The sequence below is a fragment of the Doryrhamphus excisus genome, chromosome 3, assembly GCF_030265055.1.
Source record: "Doryrhamphus excisus isolate RoL2022-K1 chromosome 3, RoL_Dexc_1.0, whole genome shotgun sequence".
NCBI classification, from domain to species: Eukaryota; Metazoa; Chordata; class Actinopteri; order Syngnathiformes; family Syngnathidae; genus Doryrhamphus; species Doryrhamphus excisus.
In genome coordinates, this window is record NC_080468.1 from 9,086,740 (window position 1) to 9,103,669 (window position 16,930).

The window sequence follows — 16,930 nt, forward strand, 5'->3', positions numbered from 1 at the left end:
CAGCAATCATGCAGACAGGCGGGAGGGTCCATGCAGTGTAAACATGTTTTAAATAAACAGGAACCGGCGTAATGCCCTTTTAATTGATTCATTCTGTGCTGGGCTGTTTACAGAAGGCTCTAAATATGAGCCTCGTAAGGCTGAGGGCCCAGCGTGTTTATAAGCGGTTTGTTTAGTTCAAACGATAACACTTTTGAGCACCAGACGTGACGCTGGATCATTGTGCATTGACTCGCATGTGTGTGTGTGTGTGTCCATGTGTCTCAGGACCCCCACTGTGTGTATGCTCTTTACAGTTTAGGGGCTCTTCAATTGCAGCCGCAGTGTAATAATACGGTGGCATGGCATCGAGGGGTTTTTCCTCCCACCCCAAAAAGCAGGCAAAAGACGGAGGGGTTGGTAATTAGACAGACAAGTCAGAAAGAGTGTGGGGAGGGGGTGGCAAGCAAAGCTAAACACATCCAAGTGGGGTAGTAAAAGCTAATGAAGGCTCAATGCTAGGCTGGCATGCACAGACATTTCATGTGGTGAAGAGGAGGAGGAGGAGGAGGAGGAGGAGGAAGAGAAAGAGGAGGACCAGGCCAGGCCGTGGAGCAATGAGGCCGGCATTATTCTATTTGGGCAAAACTGTAATTGACACCATGCATGAGTGTGGCTTTTTCATTTCTTCACATGCACTGAAGACTCCAATAGGCTTGAAACAATACATATCCACTGGTAACGTCTTTCATGGGCACACTGTGGCTTCCTTTGTTCTTGTTCTGCTATCTTCACCAAAGCATATGATACATCTGATATGCAGAAAGTGTAAAATATGGAGTCTGTTTTGTATAAGGGCATAACAATGGCTGATGACCACATCAATTTTTTTTATGAACCTGTCCTGTTCAGCAGCTTTGTGATGCAGTACGAGTGAACTGTATGATTGTTTTACAAGAACAGTTTTGCTTTGTTACAATTGCATTGCAAATTTTAACGGAACACGGTTAGTGAGACAACAAAAAAAGAACCGTAATGACCTTTTTAAATAGCAAATATATACCGTATTTACTGGACTATAAGTCACACTTTTTTTCATAGGTTGGCTGTTCCTGCGACTTATACACCAGAGCGACTTACATTCATTCATTTTCTACCGCTTTTTCCTCACGAGGGTCGCGGGGGTGCTGGAGCCTATCCCAGCTGTCTTCGGGGCGAGAGGCGGGGTACACCCTGGACTGGTCACCAGCCAATCACAGGGCACATATAGACAAACAACCATTCACACTCACATTCATACCTATGGACAATTTGGAGTGGCCAATTAACCTAGCATGTTTTTTGGAATGTGGGAGGAAACCGGAGTACCCGGAGAAAACCCACGCATGCACGGGGAGGACTTCAAGACTTCAGGGAAACCCTGGAAATCATCCCTCTATCGACAGATGATGTGGTAAGATTTTATTCAAGGACCACAACTAAATGTTATGAGCCTTTTTTAAATTTTTGTTTTATATATCTTTTTGCATTTTCGTGTTTATTTTTGCAGATTGAACCTCACAGGATTTGCGTGTGTGTCCGTAAACGACCCCTGAACAAGCAAGGTATCCACGATATACAGTCGGTGTCACTTTGCTGTCCCTTTGTCCCTTTTCACAAGCCTGAAGAGCCTTTTCTCTTGTTGTGTGTTTCTAGAGCTCAATCGAAAGGAGATCGATGTGGTCTCTGTACCCGGAAGAGGTGGCCTGCTGGTCCACGAGCCAAAGCAGAAAGTGGACCTCACCAAGTACTTGGACAATCAAATCTTCCGGTTCGACTACTCCTTTGATGAAACAGCCACCAATGACTTGGTCTACAGGTATTGTTATTATTTCATTTTTTTTCCAGAGAAACCGGAGCAGTTTTATTTAACTTAAAACTGTTTATTGTTTGTATAATCAAAGCTTTTATTATTGTGAAATTTGGTCTGTTTTCTTTATAAATGCAATTAAGGTGCCAAAATTAAATGTGTTGTAGGGCAGTGGTTCAGTTTTTTGTTTTCTGCCATACCCCCACTGGGGCACAGGAATATTTTGAATTAGCAGTTTGCGAGTCCCTGGAAACATTCATTCATTTTCTACCGCTTATCCAATCACAAGGGTCGCGGGGGTGCTGGAGCCGATCCCAGCTGTTTTCGGTCGAGAGGCGGGGTACAGCCTGGACTGGTTGTCAGCCAATCACAGGGCACATATAGACAAACAACCATTCACACTCACATTCATACCTATGGACAATTTGGAGTGGCCAATTAACCAAGCATGTTTTTGGAATGTGGGAGGAAACCGGAGTATCCGGAGAAAACCCACGCATGCACGGAGAGAACATGCAAACTCCACACAGAGAGCGACTTATAAATGAAAAAAACTGTTTATGTAACATAAACACTGGACATTGTGTTAGCATATCTTACACCTATTCAACCTGTTCTCTATTCTTTTATTGTTAGAACTTGCCTTCCAAGAGGACGTAATGTCTGTTTTGGTCAAGTAGTTTGTAAAATAAGTTACCTGCATAAAAATGCGACTTATACTCCAGTGCGACTGATGTATGTTTTTTTCTACCTAATTATGCATTTTTGGCCTTGTGCGACTTATACTCCGGAGCGACTTATAGTTCAGAAAATACGGTATATAAAAAAAGGGGCTGCTACATCCTATCTCCCTCTCCCCCCACATCCCAAAACATGCATGTTAGGTTAATTGGTGACTCCAAATTGTCCATATGAATGGTTATTTGTGTGCCCTGTGATTGGTTGGCGACCAGTCCAGGGTCTCTCGCCCAAAGACAGCTGGGATAGGCTCCAGCATGCCCGGACTCTAGTGAGGATAAGCAGTATAGAAAATGAATGAATGAATGAATATATCAAAAAGGTCAAGGAATTCAGCATGTTGTATTGAGTTGGATACAGCACTCGTTCCGTGCTGCTCTGTGACTGTCCAGTCTGCATTTCAGGGATGCAAAAGGTCAACTTTATGTTCCCAATTCTGTCAAGGATGTGGAATAGTTTGTTGATGAAGCGTGGAGAATACAACTTGGCTGCACTCTGAAGCTTCCACTTCAATATGTTGCTGCAAAGATATTTGGATTTTATGATTCTGGTGGATGTTTCAAAATGTATTAGGTCATTTGTGTGTTCACTAAGCCACGATCATTAAAAAAGTCATAAATATACATAGTTCAACTCTGATTGCAATACAAGCTGATGTGTTCCAGACGTTTTCTAGTTTTGAGAAACAATTTGGATTTTAAAATCAATAATCAGAGCTACATAGGTTATAATTAATATCAAGTCAATATTGTGTTCTTTAGTGGAGTAAAGGAAAGGGAGGTTAAAAACCCTATAAGGGGATTTACTTTGTGAAATTTTGGGGGGCCACATGTTGCACTCATCACTATACTAGTGCAAACAGATGGCCTCTCTGCTGTGGTCACTAATAAAAAAAAAAAAAAGTGGGGGCGTTACAGTGGCGCGTTTAAAGAATTCATTTCAAAAACACACTTTAACACATTTTAGTGCTATGTTTAGGTTGCGGTTCCAGTTGGTGCTCTCATTAAAGATTATATGAATGCCTGCTCGAGGTCAATTTTGCCTGAAACTGGCTAATCGATATCAAATTTCCAATGATTCTAATGATCGATTGCATCAAAATCACAGGCGGTTTGTCTAAATGTGCCCTGTGATTGGCTGCTGACCAGTCCAGGGTGTACCCCGCCTCTCGCCCGAAGACAGCTGGGATAGGCTCCAGCACCCCTTGTGAGGAAAAGCGGTAGAAAATGAAAATTTTTAAATAAAATCATTACAGTATTAGTGCTACTGCTGACTGGTAAAAACCGCGATAGCACCGAAAAAGTTCTATTTGCTGCCAAACACAGCATAAACAAAGAGCTAATATGCAATTATGCCTTCTTCCTGTAGTAAAGTTATTTTATTAATGTCATAAATAAATAAAGCTTGGATACTAAATTGTTTGAAGGGCCTGCTGCCAGTGGCAAGAAATGGCGGTACTGTGATCCTGTACACACACACACACACACACAAGCCATTCCTGTGGTGCCATGCAGCTGTGTGTACTACTAACCACACATTTTTGCTACACAGACCTAATAAATAAACAAAATTAAGACATGAAGAAACGGATCAAATTCGCCAGCTGGGCAAACCTAGGTGGCCGCTGGCACAGCCGCAGGTCTCTGTGCCCCAGCTCAAAGGTGAATAAGCTTCTTCTTGAGCGCTCCATCCTCTGCCTTTTAAATGATGTGTTTGAAGAGTATGCTTAGTATATATAGCAGCTTTTCTTTCATGATGCTCTTGGAACCAAAATGGTCGTGTTTCAGTGTGTGCCGCCAATACTAATGTGCTCTAATGAGAGAACGTTCCAGACTGTTCCATGCTGTTTGGCTGCTTGTCTGCTTGGACACACACAAGGTTTAGTCATGAATCAATGAGACCGGTCAGTGAAAAGGACACACAAGTGTTTAACTCAGGTTAATGCTCTTCTCTTGTAGCTTCAGCTCCCTCTAGTGGCCACACCCCGCTATGCAGCAAAGCAGGTGGCTCTGCGGTCAGCAATCGGCTCAAGATCTTAGTTATTTTACTCCTATAGTATTAGTATATACTCCTATACTAATATTTCCAGGCTCCAAAGTATAAAAAAAACCTTTTTCATTCTTTTTCTTTTCAAAGGTCCCCTATTATGAAAAATTGACTTTTTAAATGTCTATTAAGACCAAATGGGATAAAAATCGATCTTTCCCTTCACTTGATTGCTTCACTTTTGAGAGAGATGCACTCGCTTTTGAAATTCAGGGTTTTTATGACTTAATAATGAATACAATATACCACTCCATATAAATTGGATACAATATACCACTCCATATAAATTGGATACAATATACCACTTTAAAAGTAAGAAAACCAACTTAAAAGTAGGCTTGCCAAGTGTCCGTCACTCAGATACAGACATGACATATCACTGTGACGTGATAAGTCAGAGTGTCCCATCACCGGTCCAATGTTGTTCCAACTTTATCACAGTTTTTAACAAATATATTGTGTTGTGTTTCAACACAGCCTATTGTTAGTCAATTTTTCCCCTACATTAAGAATTTTAAGGCATAAAAATGGCTAAATTAACTAAAATACATAATAATACAAAAAAAAATCCACTCTGGCGACTCCAAAATCAGGAAAAAGAAAAAGAATAGCTGATGCTACGTAGTATTCTACACTGGTCACTAGGTGTCAGTAATGTTCCTGTAATGTTTGACTCCGTAACAGGCTTTTGTTGCAGGTTTCCAATCCGGAAGTAGAGACTGGACAGTACGATGTTTCTCAAGAAAAGAGGTTACTTCATGACGTCTCTCAATGGTAAGTAGCTTTAGCATTTTGTGTTAGCGGTTTTCTACAGCATTGGTAAACGAATGTGACCACTAATTGTGGTGGGAAACAGCTATTAGCCACCCTACTCCCCTTAATGCACACTCTATAATGCTACACAGACAACCACTTTTGCTCCATGACTTATACAAAATAAACACAGTTAGGACACTGATCAATTGTTACTTCCTGCTTGCTCTTCTGACCAAGTGGAAGGTTTGTTGGCTAGTCCAGCTGCATAGTAGCCCATGTTCACAAAACAATCCAGTGTGAAATGCCGAAATGACAGATTCCATTTCTTTAGCTAGTAGGGAATCAGAAACTCCAACCAATTGTGCCTGATGCTGGCATCTTTAGGAATTGTAAACAACAACTTTCCCATACGAGCCATTGCTAGCAAGTAAACAGAGGAGCAGAGCTTGGGGGAGGGCAGAGAGCTTATCTGGCTTACAAACACACCCATATAAGGATGTCCGGCCCTCTGTGACATCACAAAGGGGCAGTTTTACCACGCCTCCTGAAACCAAGCCACCCTGAACTTCTTAAGTAAAATGATGTTATTTGACCTCCTAATATTATTCTTATGACTTTTTCTCATTAGATTACAATTTTTTTCCATGTATAATATTTTGAGCTTATTCTGATTGTATTTGCTGCTGCTATTTTCATTTTGTTTTCTTGTTAAATTATATATTTTTTAACAGCAGCAGTTGGCTCCCAGGCCACACTGTGCTAAGGTCAAAATTGAAATAATCAATGAAATATCATTATTTTTGGTTTTCAATTGAGGTGATCACCTGCTGTTATATGTAACTTAAAATGTGTTAAAAATAAATATGTACCCTTCAGAAAGTAGGAAGTTGCACTTCTGAGTAACACGTAGAAGTTGTCCAACATGTTGCTCAACAACAACACAAACGTTGATGGGAAGCATCAAGCTTCCTGGGTGGTTTGTCAGTTTGTGGAGCTCACCTAACGAATGCATGTGTGTTTATTTAGTCTGCACAGCGTAACAGAGCCAATTTTCTTTACATTGAGTGGAAAAAAGTATGCATTTTACAGATGGAAAAAAGGGGGGAAGCAGTCAAACAAACTCAGGGCCAACAGATACAACGGCACCCCCGTCCTTCTATCACGTCAAACCACCAACACTAACATTGCCGCCTTTTTTTCACCCAGCTTCTTTTCCAATGATTGCACAGTCATTAGGCAGATTACCGCTCAAGTATTCTCCCACAAAATCTTATCTGCACAAGTCGTGTGGCAGGCTGGCTGTCGCAGGTTTGTCTGCATGGAAACTCAAGCTGGTTCGCATAAACGTTTTATTTCATCTTTGGTTTGAACCTCATGAGTGGAAACACATGCTGGCCGTCTCTCGTGGATGGTTCAAATGACACTAATAAGGTGCCTACTTCAAGTTCTTGTGAAATCCCACCTGAACGTGCTGCAAAGCTCCAGCAACACATGTGGCTCACACTGTTGCTAATGAGACTTAAAGTACACTCAAGAGGGCGCAGCCTACATGATTCAGTGATGTTTATTATATTTACAAGGCTCGGTTTCCGTTCCAGATTTTGGCATCTGAGGGGGATCTTGTGATTGAGACAAGGATTCAGCTGATAGACTCAAAAATCAAAATGATTTATTTCCTTCCTGGAAATTCTGTTTACCTTTGACACATGTGGACCAGCAGGATTTCCCTCCTTGCATAGGGAGTCTTACTGTGATCCATTTATCCATCCATCTGTCCTCATGACAATCACAGGGGGATGCTAGAGCCTATCCCAGCTGACTTTGGACAAGAGGCGAGTGCACATATAGACAAACAACCATCACATTCGCATTCAGAGTCTCCAGTGAACCTAACATGCATGTTTTTGGAATGTGGGAGCAAACCGGAGTACCTAACTCATGCATGCAAATGCCACACAAAGATGAACGGAGATTCGAACCCATGCCACTGGTGTGATGGTTGAATAGAAAATAATATTTTTCAAAAAAGCCTATATTCAAGTTTTATTTCTGCATGCAAACCAACAGGTGTCATGAAAACGACTTTATCAACAACAGAAATATGAATGTCCCACACAATATGAAGTTGAAAACATTATTTCTGAATAACATTACCCTGCTGGTGTAATGGTACATACATAATGGTACACCCCTTTTTTTTTAAGACACTGGGGGTACGATTCCCGGCAAGGGCCCCCTACTGCGAGCCATTTGAGATGTCCAAAGCCAGTCCCAAGCCTGAACAAATGGGAGGTTGCGTCAGGAGGGCGTCTGGGGTTAAAACAAAGCAAAATCTCTGCATAGGATTGACTTGCAGTTGTGATCCCTGACAGGGATAACTGAAAGACAAAAAAATGATATTAATGTTTTAAGGTTTTTCATAATCTATTGAACATCTCTGTGTGGAGTTTGCATGTTCTCCCCGTGCATGCGTGGGTTTTCTCCAGGTACTCCGGTTTCCTCCCACATTCCAAAAACATGCTAGGTTAATTGGCGACTCTAAATTGTCCATAGGTATTAATGTGAGTGTGAATGGTTGTTTGTCTATATGTGCCCTGTGATTGGCTGCATGGCAACCAGTCCAGGGTGTACCTCGCCTCGACCCTCGTGAGGAAAAGTGGTAGAAAATGAATGAATGAATAATCTGTTGAACTTTTTAAACCTTTTCCTAATTTTTACGTAATATATCCAGAATATATTTGCGAATATATCCAGATAGATACATTTCCACTTATTATGAAATGACCTGTAAAGTGAATGGTTTCACTGTAATGGCCATGATTACAGCTTTTCCGATGTTTTTTTTTTGTCCAAATAGCACACTACCTGTGGAAAATATGAGGCTCCATATGTAAGCTCACTCACCTTCGTTCCATCATTTCACTTTAAGAGACGCTGACAACCGATTTATCAAAATACTTATTTGATGCAACTGTGTATACAGATAAAAACGACTTTAATTACATCCATTGCCACGAGAGCAGGTTTAGCTTTGAGCTAGTGGATGGGAAGTGAAGAGAAATGGGGGGGGGGTGCTGTGTGGGAGTTGGGGGGCAGCGGGAGGGTGGTGGAGGGGAATGCCACCCACCAAGCCAGTTGCGGAGAGGCTCTGGGGGTTGGGCAGCTCACAGGAAACAGTTGTGGCTCCATCCCAGGCCTCACACCGAGCAGCCCTGGGCCACCCAGTCATCCGCAGGCCAGACCCACCAAATGGCCGAGCCCACAGTGATCTGTTTATTTTTCATGCTTTGCTGATGGGAGGAGGGGGTCCAAGGGTGTGTGTGTTCAACCCGAGCTGTTTATTAAACCTTTGATATGTCATACGTCACTTGCGGGAAGTGTGTATACCTGCTTGTATATAGTTTGTCGGGGGCATGAGAGGGTGTTGACACAAAGGAGTGTTTAGACTTTGGAGGGGGATTTGACAGGGGGTAATGGGAAGCCTCACATGCAGAACTGAATTATGGGTCAGTCTCCAGCTGTCCTTGCTTCTTGATGTCATGGGGAGCGGCCACAGAATGGGGGAAGAAAACAACATGGTGCCGATATCATCAGGTGCGATATGGGAAATTGTCCAATTTCACTTAAACAGTCAGAAAATAATTCTTGACTAAAAATATGTTCACTGAAACAGGCCCGGATTTCACCTTCTAAATATGTTTTTTATTATATTATTTTATTATATTTTATTTTTTTCATTATTAGAGCCCTCTAAACATGACATAGCACCCCTAGAGTCACCTTTACACTTGTATTGCTGCAATATGGTAAACATAATACAAGTAAATAAGCTGTGCACTGACTACTACTACTGACTAGTAATATAAAATAATTAGCATTTCAGGCTACATTAGCATGGATTGTCTCCTGTTGCTTTTTTGTTGGATATGTTTATTGCATGATTTATGACCTGCTTCATAAAAGATGCGTTCAATGTTTGTTTATAATGATCCACAAATTTAAAAAAAATTTAGGGCAGCATGTGTAATATATTTTATGTGAATACACATTTACATAATATTACGTGAATAACGTTTTTATTAAAATGCTATTCATATGTTGTATTGCTTTTATTATGGTTACTGTTGTACTACCAAGTATACATAATTGAGATTGCTATGTTCCATAAATCCACTAGATGGCGGTGTTAATGCCACATTTGATCAAAAGAGTAGAAGAAGAAGAAGACGAAGAAGAAGCAGCAGAATGACGACGGCCAATCAGATTGCTTGACACTCGGAAATAACTTCATTTTAAATTTTGAGCGGCTTTGAAGTGCGAGCGGAGAACAGGTTAACAATTGTGACGCATTAAAGATAACGATAAAGACAAAGGTAAAGGTAAAGTAAGAAATAAGACCGGAAGACGATTCAATGCCAATACGGGCTTTTTAATCGATTCAAGCGGGGCTATAAGTTTTGACAGTAGCAGCATCGTTTTAGCATTAGTTTAAGCTAGCACACTGTGTCTTTCTTCTTAAAGTACAACCAGAAAGAGCGACAATGGAGTCCAGGCTGTCTCGACTGCTTGTTGGACATTCGGTGCAGATCAGTCGCAGCGATGGTGAGTCGATGATGATATATTGCTCTGCTTTAAGACGCCATCATAGGTGTCAGCTCTGAAGTTGACTTGTTTACGTAGGCCGCGTCCACCTTGCAACGGTGAAGTCTGTGGATAACGTCAAGTCCACTGTCATGACTGAGTGGAAGGAGTTAGATACGTATCGAGGGAAGGAGGTCGGTCAAAACATGTAAGTAGTGTGTTATATCATCAGAAGTTGACAATCCGGTTTCTTGCACTTCGATCCAGGTTGATGTGGGGGAGTTATGTATACTCAATCCAGAGCTGCTGCCCAAAATACAAGATGTCATGAACAAACCAGCTCAGCCACCCAGCCCTCCTCCAGAGAAAGTGTGTGTTTACACCAAAACAACACCATGTACAGTGGATGTTTTCATTGTTTTTGTGCCCTCCTCAGAAGTACGAGGGTCGACTACGCTCATCGAGGATTCCTGGCCCGCCCTCCTGTACGTAATTAAACTGGACTTGTCTAAATGTGTATTATGAATTGGTGACCAGATTGCTTGCTTCCCCCTTTAAAGCCTCAACTACAGCAGTGACCAAGGCTGACATGTCAGGTCAGCTCGGTATTCTCCTTCCCTCTTATTCAGGGCTGGATCCTGGCTTAAAAACTCTTTAGGGCCACAGCCACATGATCAGAAAGGCTCTGACCACCTCCAAGGCACTTTAGATGTACAATATTTATGTTTTCATGGATGTTTGAGGTGTTAAGTTTGATAAGCAACATAAGTCAAACCCAAGTAATATTTAAGACAACAATCGGGACAAAGAAAGCCTAGAGCCAGCACTGCTCTTCTTGCAAATCACTGATTCTGTAATACTGCTTCACTGGTGCAAAACACAAATGGGATGTAGTTGTAATTCTAGCAAATGGTAGCCAGCAACCACTGATTTTACACCTTCCTCCTCCTACACTCAAGTGACAAGCAACAATACACACAGGTGCATCTCAGTAAATGTGACTATTGTGCAAATAAATCACTATAAAAGTCACTGTAATCGTCAGAATTATTCAGAAATTATATTCATTATTTATTGAGATGCACCTGCACATGCTTTGTTTTGGGTGTCACCGGGGAAACCTGTGGATAGAAGTTCAATCTATTATTATTCAAGTGTGATTCTGTTGCTTCTGTAATAATCTCAGAAAGACATTGGTGTTGCTTTTATGTTTGATTTTTTTTTTTTTTTTTTTTTCCTTTCAGTTTTAAGCCGGCCTCAGGTCAGGCAGACTTGCAGATTCCAGTCCCGGGCTCTTGTCGCTCAGCGGGGCTCATCTTCGGACGAACCAACTGAGATGGTCGCCTCTGGACCTCCCACTTCATTGGTCCTCACAAACTCTGGTTGGTAGAAATCGTCTAGAAGTATGGCCCATATTTGTATTATTTGATGGCCAACATTTAGCTTTGATGCTGGGAGGAGAAAAGTACATTTTGCACAATAGAGGACCTATAATAAGGACAAATGCTTTTTAGCCCTATATTAATTCTCTTTTGCCTTGTCCAGTGATTCGGAATGATCAAAAGGACGCTAAAGCAGCCACGTCGCTGCCTTTTGTCAGAGAGGCTATAAAGGAAAATGATGAACCGGTGAAGAATCCTCCATCCTCTGCTAAAGGTCAGTATTGGGGATGACCATATTTGCATTTCCTGGCACCAAGAAATTGGGATATTTACCAATATTGATTTGACAGCTCTGTTTACTTTGAAATGCTACCATGCCAAAAGAGTCGGCTAGAAGTATATCCACGAACGTGGCTGTCTCCACACATGCAGCACCACATACACAGGCGCTCAGGCTTGACACATCCATGGTCTTCCTTCTGACTTATACTGTCCGTTTTCAGTGATGTAAAACTGTATTGCATCAAACTGATGTTTGCTTAATATTTAATTATTATTGTATTGGATGAGTAGTATTCCTTACTACTTTGTAAAGGTAGGAGTTTTAATACAGCTTTTGTGTATTGCCGATCCAAAGTGCATTTGAGTCACAGTGACAACTTTTTTTTTTTTTTTTCCTCAGGCAGAAGGAAGACCGTGGCTCCTCAAGAGCTCAACAAAGGCAACAAAAGACTGTCTTGCATTGTCAAACCCACTGAAATTCAGACCAAGAAGGGCAAGGTTGGTAGTCATCTATTCGGTCCCCCATTTTTAATTGAAATGTATGAGTCAAAATGTACACTTCCTCTGCCTTCTTAGTTCAAAGAGGCGTCGCGGCCCAACCAGAAATTCTACGAAATGATCCAAGACTTCAGGGAAACCCTGGAAATCATCCCTCTATCGACAGATGATGTGGTAAGATTTTATTCAAGGACTAACTTGAATAACTAAATGTTATGAGCCTTTTTTAAATTTTTGTTTTATATATCTTTTTGCATTTTTGTATTTATTTTTGCAGATTGAACCTCACAGGATTTGCGTGTGTGTCCGTAAACGACCATTGAACAAGCAAGGTATCCACGATGTACAGTCGGTGTCACTTTGCCGTCCCTTTTCACAAGCCTGAAGAGCCTTTTCTCTTGTTGTGTGTTTCTAGAGCTCAATCGAAAGGAGATCGATGTGGTCTCTGTACCCGGAAGAGGTGGCCTGCTGGTCCACGAGCCAAAGCAGAAAGTGGACCTCACCAAGTACTTGGACAATCAAATCTTCCGGTTCGACTACTCCTTTGATGAAACAGCCACCAATGACTTGGTCTACAGGTATTATTATTTCATTTTTTTTCCAGAGAACCCGGAGCAGTTTTATTTAACTTAAAACTGTTTATTGTTTGTATAATCAAAGCTTTTATTATTGTGAAATTTGGTCTGTTTTCTTTATAAATGCAATTAAGGTGCCAAAATTAAATGTGTTGTAGGGCAGTGGTTCAGTGTTTTGTTTTCTGCCATACCCCCACTGGGGCACAGGAATATTTTGAATTAGCAGTTTGCGAGTCCCTGGAAACATTCATTCATTTTCTACCGCTTATCCAATCACAAGGGTCGCGGGGGTGCTGGAGCCGATCCCAGCTGTTTTCGGTCGAGAGGCGGGGTACAGCCTGGACTGGTTGTCAGCCAATCACAGGGCACATATAGACAAACAACCATTCACACTCACATTCATACCTATGGACAATTTGGAGTCACCAATTAACCTAGCATGTTTTTGGAATGTGGGAGGAAACCGGAGTACCCAGAGAAAACCCACGCATGCACGGGGAGGACTCCTCACAGAGATGGCCTGAGGGTGGAATTGAACCCTGGTTTCCTAGCTGTGTGGCCTGCGGTCCTGGAAACAGCCCACTGGAAATTTCGATAAAAAAAAAAAAATAATGCCTCTTGTGATTTTCAGGTTCACTGCAAAACCTTTGGTGCAGTCTATCTTCGAAGGTGGTATGGCCACATGTTTTGCCTACGGTCAGACAGGAAGTGGGAAGACGCATGTAAGAGAATTGGGCGTTAAGATTGCGTTTGTAACATGATTTGATGAAAAATCTTTGGTTTTTATGCATGTAGACAATGGGAGGTGATTTTTCAGGCAAGCAGCAGAACTGCGCCAAGGGAATCTACGCTTTAGCAGGTAGAACTCAAAGGAATGCTAATTAATTCTAGTTTAATTCCCTGACATAATATTCTTCACATTTTCTCCCTTCTAGCTCAGGATGTGTTCGCCTGTCTCGGTCGCAGGAGGTATGCCGACCAGGATCTGTCTGTCTACGTCAGCTTCTTTGAGATCTACAACGGCAAAGTAAGAAACACCTCTTCATTCTGCTTCTCTGTCAGGTTCTAATTCTATTCCTATTGCTGTTTTTTGTGTCCAGGTATATGACCTGCTAAATAAGAAGGCCAAGCTCCGTGTGCTGGAGGACGAGCGTCAGCAGGTACAAGTCGTGGGCCTGGAGGAGGTCTATGTGTCCACAGCGGATGAGGTCATAAAGATGATCCAGCAAGGCAGTGCAGCGAGGTACGAGCTGAAGACTTTCGCCTTAAATCTGTCCTTGACAGAAACAAAGTCAGACAAGTTCTGCATCAACATCATTGCTTCCCTTTTTTCCTCCTTCTAGGACATTTGGCCAAACCTCGGCCAACGCCAACTCCTCGCGCTCCCACGCCGTCCTCCAGATTGTCCTCAGACGCAACAACCGCACCAACACACTGCACGGCAAGTTCTCCCTGGTCGACTTGGCCGGCAATGAGCGCGGCACGGATGTCAGCAGCAATGACCGCGCCACTTTGGTGGAGACGGCCGAGATCAACCGCAGTCTCTTGGCTCTAAAGGTGCACTAGGCAATAATCAATCATAACATGTGGATCATGCATTTGGTAGATAAGAACTTCATCATAGGACCCTTTCCTCTTTCTCCTAAACAACAGGAGTGCATCCGGTCACTTGGCATGAACAGTGATCACATTCCTTTCAGGATGAGCACTTTGACCAAGGTCCTTCGGGATTCCTTTATTGGAGAGAATTCCAGGATCTGCATGGTATGTAAACATGGCACATGTTAACCTTAGGGCAATACAGTCCTCCTTCGCCACTTTGGATTTGAATTTCACGGCTTCACTCTTATCACGGTTATTCAAGATTATTAAGTAATAAATCATGCTGATGTGTGGTTGAATACGGCCTATTATTAGTCAAATCTTATACATGTTTAAGCTAGTGTTATATAAGGCATTCAAAAGACACACAAGACATTGTAGTATTCTACATTAGTAACTGGGTGTCAGTAATGTTGTGATGTACGCTGACACACAGAATCACTTATCGCCGTAGCAACAGGCTTTTTATTACAGGTTTGAATTATCTCACAAAAGACTGTTGTGGCCATAACCCACGGCAAGATGAAACTTTATTCTGAATCCCCCGACGTCACTTCCTTTCCCCACTCACACTGCTCCTTTTTGGGAACACATTTCTAGAAACACACGCAAGCACAAGTCCTATTCATGTTTTAAATGCCTTATTTACTCTTAAGTCAACTGTAGAGTAATACGAGTGTTAAGGTGACTATAGGGGTGTTATTTCATGTCAAGAAGGCTCTAATGTTAAACGTATTTAAAAGGTAGTAAACAGGTGTTCTTTAATCTAACTACGAATCAATGACAAAGCTGTATAACTAAGAATGCTTAGTTATGATATAAATGTCAGTTATTAAAAAACATGGTAATTATCATCGTAGTTAGGAGCTATGTAGAACTGTACTACTTTTGTTTTGAGAAGTCTTGGTAACCTTTTGTAGACATACCGGGGGGAACATTACAAACTACAGACACAATAATAAATTATATTTGGTCGAAGAATTAAAGTGCCTCCTCGCTACTTTGTTAGCACACTAGCAGATACTGCTGTTGTGATGACATGGGCGCTATCCGGTCGCTGTTGGATGGGCGTGCTGGAATCTGGGTGTCAAAATTGGAGGTTTGAGATACAGGTCGATTTTTTTTATTTTTTCTCTCCGCTTTGAGAGGAGCCAGATTCGGTGGCATGGGCATCTGGTGAGGATGTCTCTCGGGCGCCTCCCTGGGGAGGTGTTCCAGGCACGTCCAACCGGTAGAAGGCCTCAGGGAAGACCCAGGCCACTTTGGAGAGACTCCCAAGAGTCTCCCAACTGGCCTGGGAATGCCTTGGCATCCGCCGGAAGGAGCTGGGCGAAGTGGCCAGGAGAGGGAAGTCTGGGCTTTCCTGCTTAGGCTGCTGCCCGCGCAACCCAACTTGGGATAAGCGAAGGATGGATGGAGGCACAGACATGGATTTGATTGTGCTGCTGTTTTCTGAATGGGCTGTCTGCAATACAAAGTGTGTGACTTTACCGTGGATTACATGCTTGCTTTTTCCCCTCGTTTCCTGATCAGATCGCTATGGTGTCCCCAGGAATGGCTTCATGTGAATATACAATGAACACACTACGTTACGCTGACAGGTATATTGAAAAAGTATATTTTACATATTTGTATGGGGTTATACTGTGTTGTTTTTTGTTTTTAAAACAAGATATCATGTGTTCAACAGAGTGAAGGAGTTGAATGGTAATTCCAAAGTCAGCGGAGAGGCCAAAGTTCAGGAACCTGTCGACTGCTCTTCAGAGGAGGTCAGCATGTCCGGCTTCAAGCTAATACTAACACTAAAGCACTAAAGAGGTGTTTTACTTCTGGCTTGTGTGTCATAGGACGCTGTTGTGGACAGGAGCATGTACGACGCCATAAGCCATGTGGCAGAACTGGAGGAGAACGTTTATGCCGAGCTTCAGGTAGTCTGTCTTCATTTTGCAGCATTTTTAAATGAAAATGAAAATTTGTCTGAACACATTGTTTTTAACTATTGTCTCTCAGAGGGCCACTGAGCTGGTAAAGGCAATGGAGCAAACTTCTTATAACATCGAGGCAGGACTCCCACACCTGATGGACTACTCTCAGAAGTTATTGGGTTTGTGCAAATCCTGAAATCAGTGTGGAATGTGATGGACTACCTCTCTGTAATTAATACTAACTCTCCATCATCACCATCAACAGACACTGTCCTGGCATTGCAGACCGCTGTAGCAGACGAGAGAAAGGCAAGGCTCAACCACTGAGTCGTAAATCAACATCAATGGCTTTAGATGCAATTACTTGATGGATTTATTGTTTTGTGTATTAAATGAATGGAATGCAAGCACTAACTAAAATGTTCCATACATTTTGCAGCACACTGCAACTGTGGGGGTAACAATTGCAACTGTTTTGGTATTGGTTTGAGTTTAAGGTTTTTATATATAAATGTGAAATTCATAAAATGTATCCTAAATAAAGATTTTCCTCGTGTCTGAACAATTTAGTCATGTACACATTTTGTGAAAAGTTTCTAACTTCGTATAGTCAAAAGTTAATTGCTACATCTGCCTGATACTATTGTGTAACTTTATTTTTTTTTGACAAATGTTTTATTTTAACCGTTTTATAACTGTATGTCTGATTACGCAATG

At 41.9% G+C, this 16,930-nt stretch overlaps 1 protein-coding gene across 5 annotated transcripts; it reads left to right on the top strand.

The window, feature by feature from the left end:
- The first annotated feature begins 1,229 nt into the window (after positions 1 to 1,229).
- Positions 1,230 to 16,920, top strand: kif2c (kinesin family member 2C). 5 transcript variants are annotated; one of them, XM_058068639.1, is made up of 26 exons: positions 1,230 to 1,432; positions 1,529 to 1,583; positions 1,675 to 1,837; positions 5,297 to 5,386; positions 9,890 to 9,970; positions 10,049 to 10,143; positions 10,217 to 10,318; positions 10,386 to 10,434; positions 10,510 to 10,545; positions 11,194 to 11,331; positions 11,495 to 11,605; positions 12,014 to 12,111; positions 12,190 to 12,285; positions 12,389 to 12,443; positions 12,527 to 12,689; positions 13,318 to 13,408; positions 13,482 to 13,545; positions 13,622 to 13,713; positions 13,787 to 13,929; positions 14,030 to 14,243; positions 14,340 to 14,450; positions 15,822 to 15,889; positions 15,979 to 16,057; positions 16,136 to 16,216; positions 16,299 to 16,392; positions 16,479 to 16,919. In XM_058068639.1, the coding sequence occupies exons 4-26, from the start codon at positions 5,344 to 5,346 to the stop codon at positions 16,538 to 16,540; spliced, it is 2,166 nt and encodes a 721-aa protein (XP_057924622.1). In that variant the 5' UTR covers positions 1,230 to 1,432; positions 1,529 to 1,583; positions 1,675 to 1,837; positions 5,297 to 5,343; the 3' UTR covers positions 16,541 to 16,919. The 5 variants fall into 5 exon arrangements, with proteins under 5 accessions (XP_057924622.1, XP_057924623.1, XP_057924624.1 ...); XM_058068640.1 differs by having other exon boundaries at positions 5,310 to 5,386; XM_058068641.1 differs by lacking the exon at positions 10,510 to 10,545 and having other exon boundaries at positions 16,479 to 16,920.
- Positions 16,921 to 16,930: the final 10 nt, after the last annotated feature.